The 25,922-nt window shown below is 35.3% G+C and overlaps 1 protein-coding gene across 5 annotated transcripts in view; it reads left to right on the forward strand.

Annotated features, from left to right (window-relative positions):
• The window catches only part of EXOC6 (exocyst complex component 6), a 232,339-nt gene that overhangs the window by 88,763 nt on the left and 117,654 nt on the right, over positions 1-25,922 (forward strand). For 4 of the 5 annotated variants that reach the window (XM_053582721.1, XM_053582723.1, XM_053582722.1 and 1 more), the window contains 3 exons: positions 11,995-12,150; positions 15,434-15,502; positions 21,493-21,576. In XM_053582721.1, the coding sequence (XP_053438696.1) occupies positions 11,995-12,150; positions 15,434-15,502; positions 21,493-21,576 (309 nt within the window). The remainder of the gene's footprint in view (positions 1-11,994; positions 12,151-15,433; positions 15,503-21,492; positions 21,577-25,922) is intronic. The other variant, XM_053582724.1, reaches the window with a different exon arrangement.

Raw genomic sequence — 25,922 nt, forward strand, 5'->3', positions numbered from 1 at the left:
TGAGGTCTGGTAGCGTGGTTCCTCCTGCTTTGTTTTTATTTCTGAGTAATGTCTTGGCTATTTGAGGTTTTTTCTGATTCCATATAAAATGAAGTATTATTTTTTCAAGATCTTTAAAGTATGACAGTGGAGGTTTAATAGGGATTGCATTAAAATTGTATATTGCTTTGGGTAGTATGGACATTTTAACAATGTTGATTCTTCCCAGCCATAAGCATGGTATATTTTTCCATTTGTTAACATTTTCACCTATTTCTTTTCTTAGAGTTTCATAGTTCTCTTTTTTTTTTTTTTTTTTTTTTGTAGAGACAGAGTCTCACTGTACTGCCCTTGGGTAGAGTGCCATGGCGTCACACGGCTCACAGCAACCTCTAACACTTGGGCTTACGCGATTCTCCTGTTTCAGCCTCCCGAGCAGCTGGGACTACAGGAGCCCACCACAACGCCCGGCTATTTTTTTGTTGCAGTTTGGCCGGGGCTGGGTTTGAACCTGCCAACCTCGGCATATGGGGCCGGCGCCCTACTCACTGAGCCACAGGTGCCGCCTTCATAGTTCTCTTTATAGAGATCTTTCACATCCTTTGTTAGATAAACTCCCAAATATTTCATCTTCTTTGGCACTGCTGTGAATGGAATAGAGTCCTTAACTGTTTTTTCAGCTTGACTATTGTTGGTATATATAAGGACTACTGATTTATGAATGTTGATTTTGTAACCTGAGATGCTGCTGTATTCCTTGATCACTTGTAAGAGTTTTGTAGTAGAATCCCTGGTGTTTTCCAGATATACAATCATATCATCAGCGAAGAGCAAAAGTTTGATCTCTTCTGACCCTATATGGATACCCTTGATCCCCTTTTCTTCCCTAATTGTGATGGCTAAAACTTCCATTACAATGTTAAAGAGCAGTGGAGACAATGGACAGCCTTGTCTGGTTTCTGATCTGAGTGGAAATGATTTCAATTTAACTCCATTCAATACGATATTGGCTTTGGGTTTGCTCTAGATGGCCTCTATCAGTTTAAGAAATGTCCCTCCTATACCAGTTTTCTTAAGTGTTCTCATCATGAAGGGATGCTGGATATTATCAGAAGCTTTTTCTGCATCAACTGAGAGAATCATATGGTCTTTGTTTTTTAATTTGTTTATGTGCCGAATTATACTTAGAGATATACATATATTGAACCAGCCTTGAGACTCTGGGATAAAACCGACTTGGTCATGATGTATAATTTGTTTGATGTGTTGCTGGATTCTGTTTGTTAGGATCTTGTTGAATATTTTTGCATCTATATTTATTAGTGATATTGGTCTATAATTTTCTTTTCTTGTCGGGTCTTTTCCTGGTTTGGGGATCAGGGTAATGTTTGCTTCATAGAACGTGTTTGGTGGTCTTCCTTCGTTTTCTATATTTTGGAACAAGTTGAGTAATATAGGTACTAGTTCCTGTTTAAGGGTTTGGTAGAATTCTGATGTGAAGCCATCTGGTCCCGGGCTTTTCTTTTTAGGGAGATTTTGTATGGTTGATGGTATTTCAGAACTTGATATAGGCCTGTTCAACATTTCCACTTGATTCTGGCTAAGTCTTGGAAGGTGACGTGCTTCCAAATATTGGTCTATTTCCTTCAGATTTTCAGGTTTCTGAGAATAAAGTTTCTTGTAATATTCATTAAGGATTTTTTGAATTTCTGAGGAGTCTGTTGTTATTTTGTCTTTGTCGTTTCTGATTGATGAAATTAGCGATTTTACTCTTTTTTTTCCTGGTTAGGTTAGCCAAAGGTTTATCTATTTTATTGACCTTTTCAAAAAACCAACTTTTGGATTTATTGATCTGTTGTATAATTCTTTTGTTTTCAATTTCATTTAATTCTGCTCTAATTTTGGTTATTTCTTTTCGTCTGCTGTGTTTGGGGTTGGAATGTTCTTTCTTTTCCAGTTGCTTGAGATGTTTCATTAAGTTATTAACTTCCTCTCTTTCTTTTCTCTTGAGGAAGGCTTGCAGTGCTATAAATTTCCCTCTTAGGACTGCCTTTGCTGTATCCCAGAGGTTCTGATAATTCGTGTCTTCATTGTCGTTTTGTTCCAAAAATTTGGCAATTTCCTTCTTAATCTCATCTCTGACCCAGCTATCATTCAGCATAAGGTTATACTTCCATGTTTTTGTATGAGTATGCAGATTGCTGTTGTTACTGAGTTCAACTTTTATTCCACGTTTGTCCGAGAAGATGCAAGGAATAATTTCTATTCCTTTAAATTTACTGAGGTTAGACTTGTGACCTAAGGTGTGATTGATTTTGGAGTATGTTCCGTGGGCTGATGAGAAGTATGTGTTTTCAGTTTTGTTGGGATGAAATATTCTGTAGATGTCTGCTAAATCCATATGTTGGATGGTTAGGTTTAAATCTAAAATTTCTTTGCTCAGCTTCTTATTAGAGGATCGATCCAACACTGCCAAAGGAGTGTTGAAATTTCCAACTATTATGGAACTGGAGGAAATCAAGTTGTTCATGTCTGTTAGAGTCTCTCTTATAATTTGAGGCGCATTCTGGTTGGGTGCATAAATATTAATAATAGAAATCTCATCATATTGAGTATTACCCTTAAAAGAAAAGCTTTTAAAATGATTATAATTTAATTAAAATTTTAATGGGTACAGTGAACACTATTCAGGTGATGGGCACATTTATTGCCCTGACTCAAGCCATGTAACAAACACATTTATAACCCCTTAATATTTCAAAATAAAAATAAAATATTTAAGAATTAGCATTTGAAACTCTTAACCGCAATATGATAGAAATAAACGGTACTCATCATGTCTTTCTTTTGTCTTTGCATTGCTCATTCTTATCATTTTTAATGCCTAAGTTTTTCTCAAGTATTGCAATTTTTTTCTTTTCTTTGAAATAAGAGTCTTGGTTTATTGTCCAGGTTAGAGTGCAGTGGCATCATTATAGCTCACTGTAATTTTTAAGTCCTGAGCTCAAGTGATCCTCTTGTCTTAGCCTCCCAAGTAGCTAGGACTTTAGGTGCCACCACTCCCAGCTAATTTTTAAAAAAGTTTTTATAGAGATGGGGTCTCACTGTATTGCTTAAGTTGATCTCAAACTCCTGGCCTCAAGTGATCCTCCTGGCTCAGCATTCCAAAGTGCATGAACTGCTACACCTGACCTATTTTAGAGAAGCTTTTATTTTATTTTTCTCATTAAACAAGCACACCTATAACAGACTTGTCAAATAGAGATTAAAATTCAGTATATGAATTGATCTTTCTACTTTAACTTTTTTTTTTTTTTTTTTTGAGACAGGGTCCCACCCTATGCCCCTGAGCAGAGTGCAGTGGGCGTGGTAGCTCACCACAACCTCAGACTCGGGCTGCGGGCACCCCGCTGCCTCAGCCTCCGGAAGCCGCTGGGATTACAGGCGCTCGCTGCGGCGCCCAGCTGGGTTTTTCCATTTTTTTTCACGAATCGGGGTCTCACTGTTGCTTAAAGGATTATCTCTAAATCAGATAATCTTTATTACACTTCTATTAAGTGTATCAGCTTTGCACAATAGTATACTCTACTAATCTTTTAATTGAAGTTAAATTCACATAAAATTAACCATTTTAAGTAAACAATTCAGACATAGTACAGTTCTTGTGCAGTCAACATTTCTGTCTAGTTCCAAACTTTGATCACCCTAGGAGCAAAGCTCATACTCATTAAACAATTGCTCCCCATACCTCCTACTCCCAGCTCCTGGCAGCCACACTAGTCTGTATTGGATCTCTGTGGATTTACTTGTTCTGGACATTTTGTAAAAATGAATCATATAATATGTGACCCTTTGTGTCTGGCTATTCTGTGAATTTGCTTTGTTTAATAAATTATTTACTTTGAGGTTATATAGATTTTGAAAATTTTGTACTAGGATCAGTTTAATAAAAATAAAAACTATATGTATAGTGATAATATAGGATTTGGGATGTGTGATGATGTTTTTTGAAATTTGTTAATTTTTATTTTTGGTTGAGGTTAACTCTTGCTTATCTGTAAATGGGCTATATAAAAGACTCAATTTTCACATGATTTTTGCTAATACCTTTTGCTTAGCTTAGTTAAATAATTGGTTGACAAAAAGATCTTTATTTGCTATAAACGAACAGGAGCTACAAAACAGAACTTAAGCCAAACTTTGTACTTCTTGCTTCTATGAAAGTTAGGCCTATGGAAGTTTTCTTACCATTATGATTATGGGAATATGGTTAGCGTGGGTGATAGTATAGGAACAGAAATGGAAGAAGTATAGACCAGTGGGTTGGAATGTCATCATCAACTATCTGACCTGCAAAAGGTAAAGACTAAGAAGGTGAAGAGAGTAATATTCAGAGCCAAAGTTTAAGGAAACAATCCAGAGGTTCTGAATCTAGAAACAAAGATTATCCCAGAGAATTCTCACGTGTAGAAAAGTCCCGGGGAAGAGGACTAAGTAAGCAGAAGCCAAAAGTAGGATATGAGTTCATTTTTAAGCTAGAGTAAAGTGTGGATTTCATAGTTATCCTCTGAAGTTATTATTATTCTTTTCTACTGTTGACACTTTTTATGATAGAATGGGCATAAGAGATCCATCCCTTAGCACTTCCCATTTCTTTGGTTCCTAAGTCTTTCTGACTAATGGCTTCTGGTCAGTGAGTGTCTTTCTGAGTGTCTTTCTCATCGGATAACTCTTTACCGTTGCATTCTTGCCTTCAACAGTACAGTGTTTTTAGTACTTTTTCTTCTACCTTTGGCCATGGAATTCTGTACATGCCATGGGGGCTAAAAGTACAATAGTGCAGTAAATATTTTCAGTATGAAAAATGTGAACAGTAGTTTAATGTCCATATTCCATTATATATTTTAATTAAGAGTTTCAATATTAAACGTATATCTTTTGATCTGTTTTTCATAAACCAGTTTTGGACTCTTTCCATTTAAGGCATTTACCAAGTCATTGGCCCTAGGATTTGAGTTTTATAAGAATTTCATTCTGGAAGGCAATAGATTCCCCTGATCCACCATCACCTTTTTCTTATAAAAGTAATCAAACTCTTTACCTCAGCAATTTAAACATAAATGTTTCATACAGAAATTTTCCTTATCCTTCTATGGAAATTTTTTTCTTCACATTTTCTCCTTTACTAAGTATATTTCACAGAGTTGAGGAGAATTTCCTTATAGTGAGAGCTAGAGTCCCTACATTTTGATAAGAAAAGTTGTTTTGTTATGTAATGGTGTCCCTTCTGGTTACTTTTCAGTTTCTTGTGGTGTATGTGTTTTTTGAGTATTAGAAGTCTTCTAGAGTTTCTCATAAACTGTGGTCAGTTTGGCAGAGTCACAATTTGTTTCTGGAATTTGCTAGGTGGCATAAATGTAAAAACTTAGTACTTTGCAGAGTAGCTCCCTTTCTTGGGTGTTCTCTTTATCCTGTGGACTTACTTGTTATATAGTTACTTGAATATCTTATAGTTACTACAAAATCCAGCATTTCTAAAACCAAACTCATTATCTTTTCCCTAAATATGTGTTTCTTATATTTCCTGTATCAGGTAATAGTATCTCCTGTCTTGACAAGCCAGAAACTGGGGTGTATTTTACTTTAGACTTTTCAGGAATATTTATACCTTTAATTTGTTGCTAAGTCCTACTTAGTAACTATAATTCTAGTTATAAATATCTGTAGATTGAGTTTTCTCCTTTCTACATATCTGGGCTGTTAAATAAAATCAGTTTTTCTTATCTCTGGTCTTTTCTCCTCCTTGTTATTGTTCTAAAATGCCGATAAAACCACATTATTTCTCTTCAATGATTCCCAGTTACCCTTTACCTAAATCTAAGTTTCTCAGCCTCATCTCTTAATACTCCATCTTCTTCCTGGGCTATAGTAGTATCATATCTCCTACAGATTTTTGAATATACAAGCTGTTTTCTCTAACTTGAATGTCTTCTGTTCTTTTAGATTTCTTAGTGTGATGAGTTCCTGCTTTCTCTCTCAAGAGCTGGTTTAAGCATATACACTTGTCTGGGAAATCTGCTATTCCCCATCCCACTGCTACCAGCAAGAGATGGTTACTTGCTTCTCAGTGCATATATTATTGTACTTTTCACATTATGTTGTAATTGCTTTTTTATTTTTGAGACAGAGTCTTACTTGGTCGTCCTCGATCGGGTGTCGTGATGTCATAGCACCCAGCAACCTCAAACTCTCTGGCTCATGCAGTTCTCTTGCCTCAGTCTCCCAAGTAGCTGAGACTATAGGCAACCTCCACGATGCCCAGCTATTTTTTATTGATGGGGTCTTGATCTTGCTCAGGCTGGTTCTCGAACCTGTGAGCTCAGGAAATCCACCTGCCTCCGCCTCCCAGAGTGCTAGGATTATAGGAGTGAGCCAGCGTGCCCAGCCTGTAATTATATTTTTTAATGTTCTTAACTAGATTGTGCATTTTTTAAGTGGGATTTTTGTCCCATTCATTTTTGCCTGCCTTTAATCTAGCACTGTACCTAACTTCAGCGGTATAAAAAAGTTATTTTTAAAGATGAATTTAGAACTGAATTTTAGATTCTCTAGGGAGAGTTTTATTCTAATATGAGAGGTGAATTCACTATGAGTAGTCTAATGTTTAAATAGTAGTAAAAAATCTAAAATTCTAAATATTTTGCATTAATATTTTGTGTTTGATATTCTTTGGCATACATTTTAATATTGTTCTTTAAGGGAGATAAAAGTACTAAATGGTCAAATAAGTTTTGGAAACCTGGGTTAAATAAAATTAAACAGATTTCTTATAAATTGTAAATCTCCTAGAAGGAGGATAGTATGTAATATTTATGTAACTCATTAGAGCATAGAACCTTTTTTTAAGGGAACATCTGTTTTTGCTTTGTGGAATGTTAGTTTTATACTTCACACAATTTGGAAGCAATTTTCTACATAAATGATTTTATACTCTCTGAACAGGAAGTCATTGAAAAAGTTAGTTTGGACACAGAGGAAAAAAGGGATTTCTGCTTTTGTTTTTTTAGTTTGGTGAGTAGGTTGATGGTGGCAATACAGGAAGGATAGTAATTTTCTTTCTTTTTTTTTTTTAAGACAGAGTTTCACTATATTGCCTTCGGTAGAGTTCTGTGGCATCATAGCTCACAGCAACCTCAAACTCTTGGGCTTAAGTGATTCTCTTGCTTCTGCCTCCCAAGTAGCTGGGACTGCAGGTGCCTGCCATAATGCCTGGTGACCTTTTTATTGTAGTTGTCATTGTTTAGCTGGCTTGGTCTGGGTTTGAACCTGCCAGCCCTGGTGTATGTGACTGGCGCCCTAACCACTGAGCTATGGGTGCCGAGCCTGAACCATTCTTTTCTTTTCTTTCTTTCTTTTTTTTTTTTTAGAGACATAGTCTCACTTTATTGCCCTTGGTAGAGTGTCGTGGTGTCACACAGCTCACAGCAACCTCCAATTCCTGGGCTTAGGCGATTTTCTTGCCTCAGTCTCCCGAGTAGCTGGGACTACAGGCATCTGCCACAATGCCTAGCTATTTTTTTGTTGTTGTTGTTGCAGTTTGGCTGGGGCTGGGTTTGAACCCACCACCCTCGGTATATGGGGCCAGCGCTGTACCCACTGAGCCACAGGCGCCGCCCTCTAGTAATTTTCTTAAATACAAGTCTCCGGAAGGCAGCTAGGACCCAGGTCTGGGTAAGAGGAGGGCCAGATTTCTATGATTTACATGTTCTTATTACCTGAGACTAGAGAAGGTCTGATTAGCAGTCATGTATGCCTTAGAGAGAATTCACCTAAAAGAGGCAGTGGTGTCCTTTCTACCTGCTGACCAAGCAAAGTACTTGCAGTCAGACCATCAAAACAGAGGGAATATCCCATTAATACACAGTGTAAGGAAATTAGAATTCCAGAAATAAGCCAATTTTTTTCTATCTGGTAATGAATTTCTGATAGTGAAGTATCAATAAAATGCCTAAAGGGAAGGATAGGGGTTTTCAACTTCTTTACCTGTATAAATGTTGTTTTTTTGTCAGTGATCAGTTGTGGGGTAACAGCTTTTGCATTCTTAGTCTTCACCAACTATAGGCATTTTCAGCGTTAAATAAAATGAGCTTGCAACTTAATGCCATAATTTCTTCTGTGAGGTATTCAACTCATTTCAGGAAGTTGGGAGCATGGCCAAAGAGTAAAACAGTTCCGCTTGTCAACATGCAATATGCCAACTCCAAAAGTTGGTTCTATATAATTTCAAGCCTTCAGAAAACTAAACATGTTTTCCCTCTGCACTTAAGTAATTGGAGTTAAGGCAACATACTTATATTCATGCATATACCATATTTTTTTAATCTTCTGATATTTTAAAATTTACATATCTGGTTTTCCCTTTACAGAAGGATTAATAGTATTTTTTTCCAGAATTTGACAGTGCTCTAAATCACAGATCATTAAAATTATTTAATCGATATTTGACCTGAATCATGGGAAGAGAGGTATACTGTAGCTAACTCTAGGATGAGGAGAAAAAATAGACCAAGTAATGGATATTAGACAAGAATTTTAGAATTAACATATTCAAAGAATTACAAGACAAAAATTGAGAAATTTGGCAGATCATTGGAAACTGTGAACCAAATCATCTAGAAATTCTAGAACTAACAATACATTACTAAGTTAACACTGTATAGGTGGCAGAATGGATTAGACACAGCTTAAGAGAAAATTAATGAAGCAGAAGATAAGTCAGAAGAAAATACCCAAATAAAGCTGAGGCAGATGAAAGGAGGGAAAGTACAGAAAAACCTTTAAAATGTTAGATAAGATGTAAATGTCATTCTAACACATATGCAATTATTGTCCTAGGAAGGAGAAAAGAGAATAGAGCAGAAACAGTGTGGATACATCCTGAACTCATGATTTAAAAGGGCTGTGAATTCTAAGCAGGATAAATATAAAAACCCATGCTTAGGCATATACTGGTAAAATGCTGAATATTAAAGATATGAAGAAAAATCTTAAAAGCAACCAGAGGAAAAAATACAGTTTCTTCAAAAGAGCAATAATAATACCAATGACTAGCTTCTCGACAGAACCAGTGGAAGCCAAAAGGCAGTGAAATGATACTTTTGAAGTACTGATAAACAATATCTGCTGACCTATAATTCTGTACTCAACAAAATCTTTTAGAAGTAGAAGTGAAATGATATTTTTCAGGCAAACAAAAACCTGGAAAGTTTATCTGCAATAGATTTACACTAAAAGAAATGTTAGTGTTTTTCAGACATAAAGGAAATTATCACAGAAACTCAGAAATACAGGAAGTCAATGGAAAGGGCACATATTTGGGGTAAGATTACAGATTATTGAATGCATACAAGAAAAACGTGTGGTATTTACATATAGAGAGAATTACAGCAAAACAACAATATCATGTATGTTAGGAAGGGGATTGAAGGATTTAAAAGCTCTGTTAAATTATGCTTCTTACAGGAGATACATCTTACATATACACTTACAGAAAGTTTGAAAATGAAAGGATAGAAAAATATATACAATGCAAATGCTAACCAAAGAAGGCTGATGTATGTGTATTAATATGGAAAAGGCTTTAAGGTAAAATGCATTATTAGAGTAAGAAAGAGAAACAGTTTGTACTGATAAAAGGTCCAGTTCATTAGGAAAATAGTTTTTTTTTTTTTTTTTTGCAGTTTTTGGCTAGGGCCAGGTTTGAACCCACCACCTCTGGTATATGGGGCTGGCACCTCATTAGGAAAATAATTCTAAGTATGTTTCCATTTAATAACATAGTCTCAAAATATCTAAAGCAAAAGTTGTTAGAATTAAAAGGAGAAATATAGATATAGTATGGCAATGGATAAATCTCATAATATGAGATTTTAATATACTCTTTTCCTTAACTAATAGAGCCAACAGACAAAAATATTAGTAAGGATGTAGAGCTTTTGAAGAGTATGATAAATAACCATGCCTTACTTGACATGTATGCAATACTACATCTCATGATTTCAGAATATATACTTTTCAAGAGCACATACCAAAATCGATTATATCCTGGTCCATAAAGTAAATGTCAGTAAATTTCAAAGGATTGAAATAATACAGAGTATATTCTCTGACTACATTGGAATTATCTCAGAAATCAGCAACAAATAGATAACTTGAAAATCCCTCTGTGCTTAAAAATTAAGAAATAAAATTTTGACTGCGCGGTGGCTCACGCCTATAATCCTAGCACTCAGGGAGGCTGAGGCAGGTGATTGCCTGAGTTTATTTTAAGGCCAGCCTGAGCAGGAATGAGACCCCATCTCTACTAAAAATAGAAAAACTGTTTAGGCATAGTAGTCCTAAATAGTAGTCCCAGGTATTCCGGAGGCTGAGGAAAGAGGATTTCTCAAGCCCAGGAGTCTGAAGTTGCTGTGAGCTACGATGATGCCAAAGGAGTCCAGCCAAGATGATGGAGTAAGACTGTGTCAAAAAGAAAAAGAATTTTTGTAAAATTTTGGGACAAAAGAGACTATATTTGAAACCAGAATGTATTAATGAACTGAACTATAAGAAAATATGACATGTCATAATTTGTAGAATGTAGCAAAAATTGTGTTTAAAGGGAAATTTATACCTTTAAATTTATAAATTAGGAAAGAAAGGCTGAAATCAGTGATCTGAGTAAGCATTTCAATAAGTTAGAGAAGTTAGAGGGCATCCCACAGATTATATACCTACAGATATTAAAAAGATAAAATATTATGAACACTTTTTTTAAATAAAACATTTTTATTTACTTAAAAGCATTCAGAATGTCAACAAAACGGCTGCTTTTTTTTTTTTTTGCAATTACAGAGTGGTATTCAGTTAACAGAACAACAATTATTTTGTATAAGCTGCATCAGTGACGATTGAAGATGAAAAAACTACCATCCCCATATATAACTAATTTGTGCTGTGCACCAAAAGAACTTGCTTTAAATTTCCATGCCAATTTACAACCCTCATACTGTACCAGGCAAGACAGAGCTATCTAAAGACACATAGGGTAGTGTGTTAAACTATACAAAAAAAGATACTGTACAGTTTAAAAACAAATTTTACACAGCTCACATTTCAGTTTTTTTCTTTAAAAGGAGTGAGTTGTGTACGGGGGGGTTAAATGCTTTATAGATAAGAAAAAACTGCTCTAGAACCAACTTACTCATCGTCATCATCTTCTTTTCATCCTCATCTTCATCTTCCTCCTCTTCCTGCTCTTCCTTCTTTTTCTTGCTTTTTTCAGCCTTGATGACTCCCTTTTTTGTTGCATCAGGCTTTCCTTTAGCTCGGTATGGAGCAATATCCTTTTCATGTTTTTCCTTCAGCTTTGTAGCCTTTTTAAAGTAAGGCTGCTTGTCATCCACAGAATTATTATTACACAGTCTCTCTCAGCTTCTTTGCAGCATCACCAAAGGATAGGCCAGAATGTTGTCCTTTGATTTTTTGGTGATACTCAGAACAGAACAAGAAAAAGGCCAAAAGAGGCCTCTTGGGTGCATTGGGATCTTTGAATTTTTTTTGTTTGTTTGTTTCCCCTTTAGGAGGGATATTAGGTTTTCATTTTTCTTTCATAACGGGCCTTGTCTGCCTTTGCCTTATCTTCAAAATTTCCTTTCTTTTTAGCAGACATGGTCTTCCACGTCTCTGAGAGGTTGACTGAAGCATCTGGGTGCTTCTTCTTGTCCTCCTCCTGAAAAGTTTGCTCAAAGAATGCATATGATGACATTTTGCCTCTCAGCTTCTTAGAATCTTCTTTATCCATGTTTAGTTATTTTTCCTCAGTGAGGCACAGAGTCGCTCAGTGCCTGTCCAGCTCTCACCCCCCGGCACTGTCTCTTTAGAGCTCAGTGTTCTGAAATGATGAACAAATTTTTTGAACCAATTTTGATAATAATCAATTTTGAAATAATCTGAATTTTTCTCTCTCTAAAATAGGCACAGCATCAGAAAACCTTCAGCGTTTCCCTGCAGAAGCAAAATAATGTGAAATTTGGGAAGATTAGGTGTATAAATCATGATAGAATTCCAGAAGGAAGGAATGAAATTGTATTGAAACAGGCACTTGAGGAAGAAGATGAGAATGAAGAGGAGGTGATGGGGTTTCTTTATCTATTTTTAGATAATTTTCTTTTGTATTGTAATGCACATCTATGTGACTCTGAGTCTTCCTATGTGCAAATTGAACTTACGTTGTGAAAGTTGTTAGAAATAAGATGAAGTCATCTGGGTCAAACGCTGACAATATAAAGCTCTAGAAAGCTATGAAGGTATGGCTTTCATGCATGATTTGCCTAATAACAGGATCTTTCACAAGGAAACTTTCTAAACTATAGCTTAATTCCTGAGTCACACAAGGACAACTAGCAGACAAGGATAGCTGGTCACTTATTTACATGAACACTTGTCTTCCAAAACTGTCTCATAAAGCTAAACTGTAACTGCAGGGACCTAACTATGACTCCTGTGATTAAAAGTCCTACCTAGCAGGGTGGTACCTGTGGCTCAAGGAGTAGGGCACCAGTCCCATATACCGGAGGTGGCAGGTTCAAACCTGGCCCTGGTCAAAAACTGCAAAAAAAAAAAAAAAAAAAAAATCCTACCTAGCAACTGCTGGCACTCAGGAACAAACTTTCAAAACAATTTGCAAAACTCCTCTCTCTCCAGTAAAATCCTAACCTTCTTTTGTTCTCTGGACATGCCTGAGGTTACCCCCATCTGTGTATATGTCCTGGATTATAATCCTATTTGTTTATTCTCAGTAAATCCTTTTGCTTGGAGATTTGACTTTATATAGTTTTATTTCAGGTTGACAATGTCATCGAAAATGTAATGAGCTGTTAGGGCAATGGAGTCATCTCCATTAGAGATGGATTAGACTGTATAATTGACATATAAGCAGAATATACCGTAGATTGTATTTATAAGCTGTAGATAGTATATCCTACATGTTCTGCCCTAATTGCCAGTAAAAGTTTGTCTAATAATTTTTTTGTAGTGGTCATTTGAATTATCTGTGATAATTTTTTGTAGTGATATTTAAATTATCTATGACAAAATTATTTTATAATGTATTAATCTTGCCATCTGACCTAATTCTGGATAGCCCACATTTTTTTAATTGGTCCTGAGATATTACAAAGTAATTGCAATATGATTAAAGTTTATTATTTTAAAAACTCTAATAAATCTAGAAACCTTGAAATTATCCTTAAATATTTACTTTCTTTGTCTATGTCCAAATTTATTCTCTTATTTTTAAAATTCTCTCCATAAAGTCTTCCATTAGCCTACCTTTTTTTTTTTTTTTGCAGTTTTTGGCCAGGGCCGGGTTTGAACCCACCACCTCCGGCATATGGGGTTGGTGCCCTACTCCTTTGAGCCACAGGTGCCACCCGAGCCTACCTTTTATCTTCTTTTTGAATTCATTTTGAGTTTAGTTTCTATCATAGATATTCTCAATTATTTGTTTATAAGCTTTTAAGTTCTAGCCTAGTTATTCTCAATTATTTGTTTATAATCTTTGCCTTGTCAATGAAATTTTAATTTCTTTTAGTAAGAACCTAATTGGGGCATAGTAAGAACTTTTAATTGAACCATGTGAATGTATGCTCATGGCCACCTGTATGGATGGGGTAACAGTTAAGTGTTCACTATGTACATTTCTGCTGTATGTCTAGGGATGAGACTGTACATATATGTGCATGTATGTACTGTATATATGGTCTATACATATGTATATACGGCAGATGTCTACTATTGTACTGAATACAGACAAATGAACAGCCTTAAACAGTTAAAAAAATGCCTTGCTGCATTAAGTAGGATTAATGTGTCCTGAGTATTCCCTTGAAATGAAATAAATGTTTTTAAAATCTCATTTTTTGTTTTTTTGTTAATATTTGGAGGATCCCTATATTCTTTTCCCCTTTGAAGTTCAGAAGGGCGAAAATAGACCATCTAGTCTTTTTACCTCAATTTTCCCTAGTTTATTTTGTGCATCTTTAACTGCTAGGAGCATTACCATCGTGCCTTATCCCCAAATCCTTATTCTTAGAGTAACTTGGTTGTTTTCCTATTTTCTCAGATCTGCTTTACTATTACACTGTACTGTATTTTATTTATATCATTTCACCTAATGAGTAATATAAATATTTTAAGTTCATTTTGGGGATTCATGAGAATAGAAATGTGTTTCTTTAAGAAGGGCTTATGTATTTCTCAGGTTTGAGAAACTTCTATATTTTGTCAATTATAGGGTACATTTTTTACATTATAACATTTCAGAATTTAGGATACATCTTAAAATAGATGGTATCATAGTTTTTTTTTTATGTTAGTTTTTTCTTTTTTTTTTTTTATTAAATCATAGTTGTGTACATTGATATGATCATGGGGCATCATACACTCGATTCATAGACCATTTGACACATTTTCATCACAATGATTAACATAGCCTTCCTGGCATTATCTCAGTTGCTGTGCCAAGACATTTACATTCTACATTTACCAAGTTTCGCAAATACCCCTGTAAGATGCACCACAGGTATAATCCCACCAATCCCCCTCCCTCTACCCACCACCCTCCTCCCTCCCCTCCCTTTCCCACTTCCCCCTATTGTTAGGTTGTAACTGGGTTATAGCTTTCATGTGAAAGCCCCAAATTAGTTTCATAGTAGGGCTAAGTACATTGGGTACTTTTTCTTCCATTCTTGAGATACTTTACTAAGAAGAATATGTTCCAGCTCCATCCATGTAAACATGAAAGAGGTAAAGTCTCCATCTTTCTTTAAGGCTGCATAATATTCCATGGTGTACATATACCACAATTTATTAATCCATTCATGGATCGATGGGCACTTGGGCTTTTTCCATGACTTAGCAATTATGAATTGGGCTGCAATAGATGGTATCATAGTTTCAAGTGATTGTGTCCTTTCTTTCTTAGTGGTTCATAAAATAATAGTAATGGTGCCCACAATTGACTGCAGTCATATGACTTAGCTGCCTGAGAGAAGGAACTTTGTAGCTAAACCATAAATCCCGTGTATCATTTTACCTACAGCAATAATGAAATACCTATAATGAAATACCTAGTCATCCATAGGAATTTTCTGATAATCTACCAAGCATCTTAAAGATGTACAGTATTCTCTATTACCTTATAAAACAGTTACCAATGTAATAAACATACTATAAACTATCAAATAAATGGCAAAACAAATTTTAAAAAGTTTTTGTATTACATGCTTTCTATTAGAGAATTGAATAAATATTACAAAACCAAGTCCATAAATGTCCTTGTCTGTCTTTACATTATCTAATAGTGGATTAATAGTTTGACCTATGATTTTTAAAAAATGATTTTATTTTTCAGGTCTTAACTGTTCAGGATCTTGTTGATTTTTCCCCTGTTTACCGATGTTTGCATATTTATTCAGTTTTGGTAAGTATGTTTTATACTTATGTATATATATTTATATAGTTGTATTATTTAAAAGGCCATGTATGTGTTTAGGCCTTATGGTTGATCATAATGAGCCCAAATAGCTGTAAATCTTCATACAATAAACATTTGTGAAATATCCACTTTGTATAAGGCACTGACTTTTTTTCTACTTAGAGTCTAATTTCAAGTGATGTACTTTATATATATTAAGTGTAGTATAGGTTAATATTGTAGTAGAATACTTCCATTTATCTCTTCTTGCCTTTATGCTATTGATTGCATCATAGTTATGTTACTTTTATGTATGTTTATTCCACCCTACATTGTTCTTATTTTTTACTCAGTTATCAATTTTTTAAAATAACTGCTTTTATTGAGATACAGTTCACATACCAAAAACCATATGCTTTTGAAGTATACAAATCAGTGTTTTAGCATATTTATAAGCATGTGCAACCATCACCACTAATTCCAGAACTATTCATTAATGCCCTCCCCCCCCCCAAAAAAAAAAAACCTTAACCCATTAGCAGTCACTCCCTATTTTCCTCTTCCTCTAGCTCCTGGTAACCACAAAATTTACTTTCTGTCTCTATAGATTTGCCTCTTCTGGTCATTTCATATAAGTGGACTTTGTGATATGGGTTATTCTCACTGGGATTAGGTGATATCTCAAGGTGATTTTGATTTGTATTTCTCTGAAAATTAGGAATGGTGATCATTTTTCAAGTGTTTGTTGGCCATTGGTCTTCGGAAAAGGTTCCGAAGATTGTTTGGTCTTTTTTGTTGTTGATTAATTTGGGTTCTCTATAGAGTCTGATTATCAACCCTTTGATTTGCAATATGCAAATATCTTTTCCTATTCTGAAGGTTGCCTGTTTGCTTTAATTGTGTGTCTTTAGCTGTGCAAAAGCTTTTTAGCTTAATTAAGTCCATTTATTTTGTCATTGTTGTGATTGCCAGTGTAGTCTTCTTTGTAAAATCTTTGCCTACGCTGATATCAAGTTTTTCTCATACTTTCTTCCAGTTGAATTTCTCATTTGCAAAATATGGTTAACAATTTCTAAGGCTCTATTGGGTATTAGAGTCAATATAAATAACAAAGTACTTGGTCTGGTACCAAGTGTAAAACAGCACTCAGTAAATGTTAGAAGGATTATTATAAAAGGGTTATATTAATATGTATAATTTCAAGGAATAGATCTATTGACTGTAATTTCATTTTAGCCAATAGAACTCTGTGACCAAAAGGTAGCATTCCTATGCTGTTTGATCAAATATGAGTGGTTCATAAAGGGAAAATAAGTAGAATTATCTTTGGAAAATGCTGAAAAACTATATCCACAATTGATAGCTTATCATAGCTTATCAATTTTCAGGCCTGGAGAAATCCTAAATGCTTGTGTGAATTTTCTTAGCTGGCCACATCCTAAACTTTGAGCCTAGGATTTGTCTTTTCTCAGAATACCGAACACCTAGCCATCCATAGGAATTTTCTGATAATCTACCAAGCATCTTAAAGACGTACAGAATGAATTTCTGAGTGTATTTAATGAATGCCTAATATGGTGTGAGAATTACTGCCCTAGACATTTTAAGCATAAATGAAGGCTTTCTAAGAGGGTCTGGGCTAGAAATTTTAAGGAAATAATTTTTAGATCCTTAGCTTTTTTTCTAAAAAATGATCTGTCTGGGAACCCCATCCTGTCTTCATAATAGTTTTTCTCTTATGGTTGGTGCTCAGCTCAGATCCCTTTGGTGCCTTTTAATAAAAGCTAAAAGTGCCTGATAGTTTCTTACCCAACCCCACACTATATTACCAGAGTTGAAGTTAGCTGTGGTGTGTGGGTGTACAAAAGCTTAGATTCCTCTCCTAGCGTGGGTCAACACTGAGGTACTCGTATAACATACCCTGACATTGCAGAATGGAATCAGGCAAAAGCCTACATTCTTAGGGACTTTTTAAATTTTTTTATTTTTTTTGCCTGAGATGGCACATTTGATTGGCTTACTCTTGTTCCCTCTCTGCTTTTTTCACTTCTTGAATAGTCTCTTTCCTGGAAATTTCTTTAGTTTATCACTGATTTCAGGGTCCGTTGCGAGGAAAGCTATTTAGAGTGCTGACTGTAATAGTTAATTATCACTGCATAATACACTTGCTTAAATATTTCACAGTCTTAGGAGTCTGGAAGTGGCTTAGCTCAGTATTTCTGGCAAAAGGTCTCTCATGAGGTTCTAGTGAAGGTACCAGTGAGGCGTGGTGTCATCTGAAAAGACTTGACAGAAGATGGGGGATTTGTTTCTGTGATGGTTGTTGGCAAAATTTCCTTGCCACATGGGCTCCACAAGGCTGCCTAAAAGTCTTCATGACATGGCAGCTGGCTTCTCCCAGAGTGATCCAAGAGAGAAATCAAAATGGAAGCCATAATATCTTTTATAACCCAATCTTAGAAGTGACATACCACTACTTTCATGTTATCCCATTGGTCATATAGACCAACTTTGGTACAGTGTTGTAGGGGACTATACAAGGGTATGGAGGTGGGGATGTTTGGAGGCCATCTTGGAGGCTTTCCTAAATCAAGTCGTATCCTTTACCTGATACTCAGTACTACTGGAGTGCATTGTCTTGATGTGAAAATTTTTCAGGGTGCCAAATAAAGGAGAAATCTCCTTTAAATAATTAATCAAGACACTGTATACATGTAGAGGGTGCTTCCTTTTTCTTCTTGCATAGATTTCTATTAAGGGTAAATCTTGTTAGAAATAGTCTATTTTGTACTATGGTGAAATAGTTCTTAATTGAGATACATGGTAATGAATAATGACTTAAGTGGGAGTAATGACAGTTGCCTTTTGGTGACCAGATCCCTTTTATTCTCAACTATCGACAACAAAGTATTGCTTTTAAGAGGGAGTCCTGTGTTAGTACAGCAAAGAGACTCAATCTTGATATGAGGACAATTAATGACAATTAAGGTTATGGGGGGGGGAAGCAGAAAGAGGGATGGAGGGAGGGGGGTGGGCCTTAGTGTGTGTCACACTTTATGGGGGCAAGATATGATTGCAAGAGGGACTTTACCTAACAATTGCAATCAGTGTAACTGGCTTATTGTACCCTCAATGAATCCCCAACAATAAAAAAAAAAAAACTCTTCAGGCATAAAAACAAAGACAGAAAAAGAATAAGCAAAAGTCAAAAAAAAAAAAAATTTTAAATGCTAAAACTGTGTCCTATATGTTTCAATGTAAACAATGATTTTGGCTGATTTACCTTAAAGAAAATTGCCTTTAAAACAGCCAAATGACAGGGGTTGGTGAAGCTGAATCTTTTAAAAATAACTGAAGTGTTTTTTGAGGTTTCCAAAAATTTCAGGTTATATTGTCTAACCTCATTCTTTCATATTCATGTATATTGTAATAAAATAAAGTGGTTAAAACTATTTTGCCAAATTGTCATAAGTGTAAGTACAATTACATGTTTAATAAAAAATAAAACCTGTTAGTTTTTAGCAGTATATATGATTCTCATTCATTAAATATCCAGAAAAATAATGACCATAATATCTAACAAAATTAATGGAATTATGCCTGATTATTTTATACTTGGTTTAATTATCACATTTCCAAAAGCTGAACAGTGGAGTTTTGGGTATGTCCACACATTGAGTAAAGGCATATGATATTGTTGGTTAAACTCCTTCATAAGTAATTTAGATTATCTATAATAAGAAACAAAATAATGATAAACCTATTATCTTGATTTGAAGGTATGTGAATGTATAAAACAATCATGAGTTTAAATAATCTTAATTTTGACCGCTTTTTGTAATCCCATTATTTATTTCTCAGTGGTTTTCATAATATAATAGTCCTCAAAACATGTTAACTATTTTTTTTAAGTATTAATAAAACATGAAGGCTTGGCACCCATAGCTCAGTGAGCAGGGCGCCGGGCCACATACATCAAGGCTGGTGGATTCTAGCCCAGCCTAGGCCTGCTAAACAACAATGACAACTGCAACCAAAAATAGCTGGGCGTTGTGGCGGGCACCTATAGTCCCAGCTACTTGGGAGGCTGAGGCAAGAGAATCGCTTGAGCCCAAGAGTTTTAGGTTGCTGTGAGCTGTGATGTCATAGTACTCTACCGAGGGCAACGTGAGACTGTCTCACAAAAAAAAAAAAGAAAAAAAGAAATGTCCCTCTTTAAATAAAAACTAAATAAATAATAAAATAAAATAAATAAAATAATAAATAAATAATAAATAAAATAAAATAAAAAATAAAAAGTAAAACATGAAGTCAGACTTTCCCTGAGAGATTTAATATAATTCAATGTATTAGTTTGATTATGAGGACTGGCTTTGCTAATGATTTAGGTTTTAGGTTTTAGTGTGGACTTTTTTTTTTTTTAAATAAATTAAATGCCCTGAGTCTGTGCTCAAACTTTTAAACAATAAATATGTTTTAGTAGGGGGTGGGGGATTCTATTAAGATAGGATTCATTTCTAATAAAATTTTGCTTTTGGGTTTATTCATTTTCAAAATATATAATATACATGTGCTATTTGAATCAGTTAAGTACTAATTATAATAATTTAACCCAGAAAAAGAAAAAATCCATACTAGCCTAAAGCCTTACAATCTCAGAAGTGAAATAAAAATAAAAACTTATTACATTAGAAAATATAAAGGAAACATTAAGGCTGGGTGTGATGGCTCTTGCCTGTAATCCTCGCATTTAGGGAGGCCGAGGTGGGAAGATTGCGTGAGGTCAGGAGTTCAAAATCAGCCTGAGCAGGAGCAGGATGCTGTTGCTACAACAAACAAACAAACAAAAAACCAGCAACAACAAAAAAACACAGTTTGTAGTCCCAGCTACTTGGGAGACTGAGAGGCTGAGGCAGGAGGCTTGTTTGAGCCCAGGAGTTTGAGGTTGAAATGAGCCATCATGGTACCACTGTACTCTAGCAGGTGGATAGCCTATAAAACCATAGTTTTTTTGAGCCCATCAGAGAATTGAACTACACAGCAACCAAGGGAACTGAATTTCAAAGGATGACAAGCCATTCTGAGGAAAAACAAGACACATCAACTAACGTTAGTTAACAAATTAAAACTGTGTGAGGGACACTATAGTTTTAAAAAAATTCTCTTAGTTACAAAAAAATTGGAAGAACTTTCCCAGGGGATACCTAAATAAAAATATTTTCTGCATTATGAGTTTGCTTTAGGTAGCACTAAGAAAAGCTATGATTTTTGTAGCAAAGCAAGTATAAAGAAAATAAAATCAGAATTTTTTTTAGTGAAAATATGGGTCTTTGACATATTTTCTTGTTGTTGATTTTTTTTTTCCCTCCTTTGGAGCCTTAGATGAGTAGGGAACTGGGCTCCTAACATTTTCTTCCGACTATGTGAATTCTTTTTTAAGCCAAGAGGAAGGTAGAAGGGATGGATTTTATTTATTTATTTATTTTTTCTGTCATTTATTTAACAAATGTTTATTGACTGCCTTCTGCATGCCAAGCATTTTTTAAGTGATAAGGATATGAAGGTGAACTAGATGGATGTGAACTATGTTCTAACAGACTTAGAGAGTTAAGTGGTAAAGATAGACCTCTGCTGGCTATATGTAACCACTTACATTTAAGTTAATTAAAATTAAACAAAACTAAAAAGTGCCTTAGTCCTGTTAAGTACATTTCAAATACTCAATAGCCCCATGTGACTAGCGGTTACTATATTAAACAGTGAAGACATAGAAAACGTCTATCAACACAGAACGTTCTATCAGACTGCACTAAGACTAATAATAATGAAATTACAGTGAAAACTTATTCTCGACATTCAATATGAAGTGACGGGCAGCATTTCTCCTCTAGTAGGAAAATTTAAAACAACTGTTAGGGGGCAAAGACATACTTATTTTAGCTGTGCATGGTGTGTGTATGTGTGGGTGTTTCATTACTCTGCTGATTTTATTTTAGGGTGATGAGGAAACATTTGAAAATTATTACCGAAAGCAAAGAAAGAAACAAGCAAGACTGGTATTGCAGCCCCAGTCAAGTATGGTAAGTAGTTAAATATTTTGAATTGGTTATGTTGTCACTTTTTATCCTTTACCCTGCTTTAATTTCTTCAGAGCATGTATCACTATTCATTCAATTACAAATATTTATTGAACACCTACCATTTCTAATCATTGGTTCAGGCACTTAGAGTATAGCAGTGAACAAAACAGATAAATCTCTTTCCATAAGCTTATTCAATTAGAGAAGATAGTAAATAAAAAAAAAAATCAACAGGTAAACACATAAAATGCCCGAGAGTGGTAATTAGTTTCTGGCAATACAGTGGATGGTGTACCTTGATTAATTGTTTGACAGAAAAAACAACTAATGATGCTGTCTAGACATTTTTTTAAATCTTAAATTATTTTTAACTATACTGAGGATCTGGCAAAAAAATAGACCAAAAATTAAGGATGAGGAACTGTCCTGTATATTGTTTGTGTTGATAGTTACATGACTAGATGTATTTTCAAAAACTCATAGAAAGGCTGTGTGTGGTGGTTCCTGCCTGTAATTGTAACACTCCGGGAAGCCAAGGCAGGGAGATTGCTTGATCTCAGGAGTTCGAGATCAGCCTGAGAAAGAGTGAGACCCCATCTCTACTGAAAATAGAAAAACTATCCAGGAGTGGTTGGTGGCAGGAGCCTGTAGTCTCAGCTACTTCAGAGGCTGAGGCAAGAGGATCACTAGAGCCCAGAAGTTTGAGATTTCTATGAGCTATGACTCCACGGCACTCTACCCAGGGTGACTGTGTCTCAAAACAAAAAAAAAAACAAAAACCCCCCCCCAAAAAAGAAAAGGAAAATCTAGAGAAACTGCACATGAATGAGTTTTATTGTATGTAATTTATATAATTTATACCTCAAAACACCTGACTAGAACAAATAAAACGAGAAAACCTAAATGAAGGCAGAAATTGAGAAAGGTTTAATGAGACACTGAATGTAGCTTTTATCCTAGGAGCATCTGCTGCATAAGAAAGCATGAGTTTTAAGGATATGAGCTACAACAGGCTAAGCCCAGAGTGCACCCAAGGTAGATGTCTAAGAAGAGATTATCTCCCTTATAAAATTGAGACTCCCAAAGAATAAAAAGCCCTGTTAGTAGGATGAGCCTTAGATATAAAACCATCTGAAAACCTCCCTGTTCCTTCTGGCAGATACTGCAAGGAAAATTACTGATCTCAAATCTTGGTGCTAAGAGAACAGAAAAAAAAATTTCCTTGAGAATTCATTACAAGCAGTTTGTTACTGCTTTTGTTTGCAATCCAAATTCATTCTACTTGTATAATCAAAAATATAAGCTCAAAATTTAGTTTAAAGTGGTTTCATGCTGATACACATATTGTCTTTAAGAACCTGGCAGAAGCAAATATAGATCTCTGCACTGTTATCCCATAGTTAAAAGTAGCAATTCACAGTCAAAAATAATTACCAAAGAAGTGAGTATCATTAGAAATATTTACCACAGAAGTAGATTCTAAAAGACTAGATATTTGAATTATTAGGCACAGAGGATAAAATAATGCTATTTGATATATTTAAAGAAATAAAAGACAAGCTTTGTTCTATAAATAGGTAACAGAAATTATGAGGAATGACCAAACAGATGTGAAGAAAAATCGAACAGAATATGTAGAAATTAAAGATGTACTAATTTAAGTTAAAAATGTTGTGAATACATTTAGCAGTTGAATTCTCTCTCAGCTGATCTGAAGAAATTATCTGGAAATAATTAAGCATCACAAAAAGACAAATGAAAAAATACAGAAGAGACACATAGGAGGTACAGTGGTCTAACAATACATCTAACTGGAGTTTCAGAATGAGAATAGTGCAAATGAGATCAAAGAATATTTGGTGACATAGCTGAGAATTTTCTTGGACAGATAGTGATTAGAAATCTACAGAGTCAAGCCCAAGGAATCCCAAGTAGGTTAAATAAAAAGAGATAAACTCTTAGAAAACTTACAATGAAATTGCAGAACACCTAAGATAAAGAGAGAATAGAAGAATGGAAAAACGTTATTAGTTAACTTGATCTAATTGACCTTTATTGACTACTCCACCCCAAACAGCAGAATATAAATGTTTTTCAAGTGCATATGGACACTTGCCTGAGATAGATCATATCCTGGGCCATAAAACAAATAACAAAAATATAAGAGGCATGAAATCACACAGTTTGTCCTCTGACCACAAGAGAATTAAATGATCCATATGCAAAAATGAATATTGATTTTTACTTAATTCATTAATACAAGATGTGGATCATGGACCTAAATGGAAGAGCTAAAATTGTAGAACTGAAAAAAAAAAAGGATAAAATCTTTGTGACCTTAGAACAGTGGTTCTCAACCTTCCTAATGCTGCGACCCTTTCATACAGTTTCTCATGTTGTGGTGACCCGAACCATAAAATTATTTCGTTGCTACTTGGTTGGGGGTCACCACAACATGAGGAACTATATTAAAGGGTCACTGCATTAGGGAGGTTGAGAACCACTGCTGTAAACAGAAACTAAACAAAGATACAAAGGACTTAAATGTGACCCTAGATTGGGATTAATAGACATATACAGAACACACCATCTCAAAGGTGAAGAATATACATTTTTCTCCTCAGCCCATGATATGGTACATACTCCATGGTATGGTATGGTGCAACACAAAACAGATCACATCTTAGGGTACAAATCAAACCTTGGCGAAATTAAAAGAATGAAAATTATACCTTGTATTTTCTCAGACCACAAGGCAATAACGGTGGAACTCAACTCCAACAAAAACATTCACCCCCACACAAAGGCATGGAAATTAAACAACTTTATGCTGAATGATAGTTGGGTTCAGGAAGAGATAAAAGAGGAAATCGTTAAATTCCTCAGACATAATAACAGTGAAGAAGACACAAGTTACTAAAACCTGTGGGATACAGCAAAAGCAGTCTTAAGAGGGAAATGTATTACATTATGTTCCTAATACGAAAAACAGAAAGAGAGCGCATCAACAGACTCATGAACCATGTTACAAAATTGGAAAAAGAACTATCTAATCCCAAACCCAGCAGAAAAGAAATAACCAAAATTAAATCAAACATGAGTGAAATTGAAAACAGAAGAATCATTGAGAAAATTAATGAAACGAAAGGTTTTTTTTTAGAGACAGTCTCACTATGTCACCCTTGGTAGAGTGCAATGGCGTCACAACTCACAGCAACCTCTAGCTCTTGGGCTTAGGCGATTCTCTTGCTTCCACCTCCCGAGTAGCTGGGACTACAGGTACCTGCCACAATGCCTGGCTATTTTTTTGTTGCAGTTTGGCTGGGGCCGGGTTCAAACCTGCCAACCTCAGTATATGGGGCTGGCATCCTACTCACTGAGCTACAGGCACTGCCCTAAAAGGTTGGTTTTTTGAAAAACTAAATAAAATCAATAAACATTTGTCCAGATTAACTAGAAAAAGAAAACTCTCTAATCACTTCAATCAGAAATGATAAAGGGGAATAACAGATGCCACAGAGATACAAGAGATCATCTCTGAGTAGTACAAGAAACTCTATATATGCCCAGAAATTTGACAACATGGAGGAAATGAATCAATACCTGGAATCATACCCTCTCCCTAGACTTAACCAAGAATAAATAGATCTCATGAACAGACTGATTTCAAGAACTGAAATCGAAGAAACAACAAAAAAACTCCCCAAAAAGAAAAGCCCTGTTCCAGATGGCTTCACACCAGAATTCTATCAAACCTTCAAAGAAGAGCTTATACCCATACTGCAGAAATTATTCCAAAATATCGAGAAGGAAGGAATCTTCCCCAACATGTTCTATGAAGCAAACATCATCTGATACCAAAACTGGGAAAAGACCCAACTAAAAAGAAGAACTACAGACCAATTTCACCAATGAATATACATGCAAAAATTCTCAACAAAATCCTAGCCAGTAGATTATAGCTATACATTTAAAAAGTCATTCATCGGGCGGCGCCTGTGGCTCAGTGAGCAGGGTGCCGGCCCTATATGCCGAGGGTGGCAGGTTCAAACCCAGCCCCGCCCAAACTGCAACACAAAAATAGCTGGGCGTTGTGGCGGGCGCCTGTAGTCCCAGCTACTCGGGAGGCTGAGGCAGGAGAATCGCCTAAGCCCAGGAGTTGGAGGTTGCATGAGCTGTGTGATGCCACGGCACTCTACCGAGGGCAATAAAGTGAAACTCTGTCTCTACCAAAAAAAAAATAAATAAATAAATAAAGTCATTCATCGTGATCAAGTAGGTTTCATAACAGGGATGCAAAGCTGGTTTAACATACGCATAAATGTAAGTTACTGTATTAACAGAAG

The sequence above is a fragment of the Nycticebus coucang genome, chromosome 3 (genome assembly GCF_027406575.1).
Source record: "Nycticebus coucang isolate mNycCou1 chromosome 3, mNycCou1.pri, whole genome shotgun sequence".
NCBI lineage: Eukaryota > Metazoa > Chordata > Mammalia > Primates > Lorisidae > Nycticebus > Nycticebus coucang.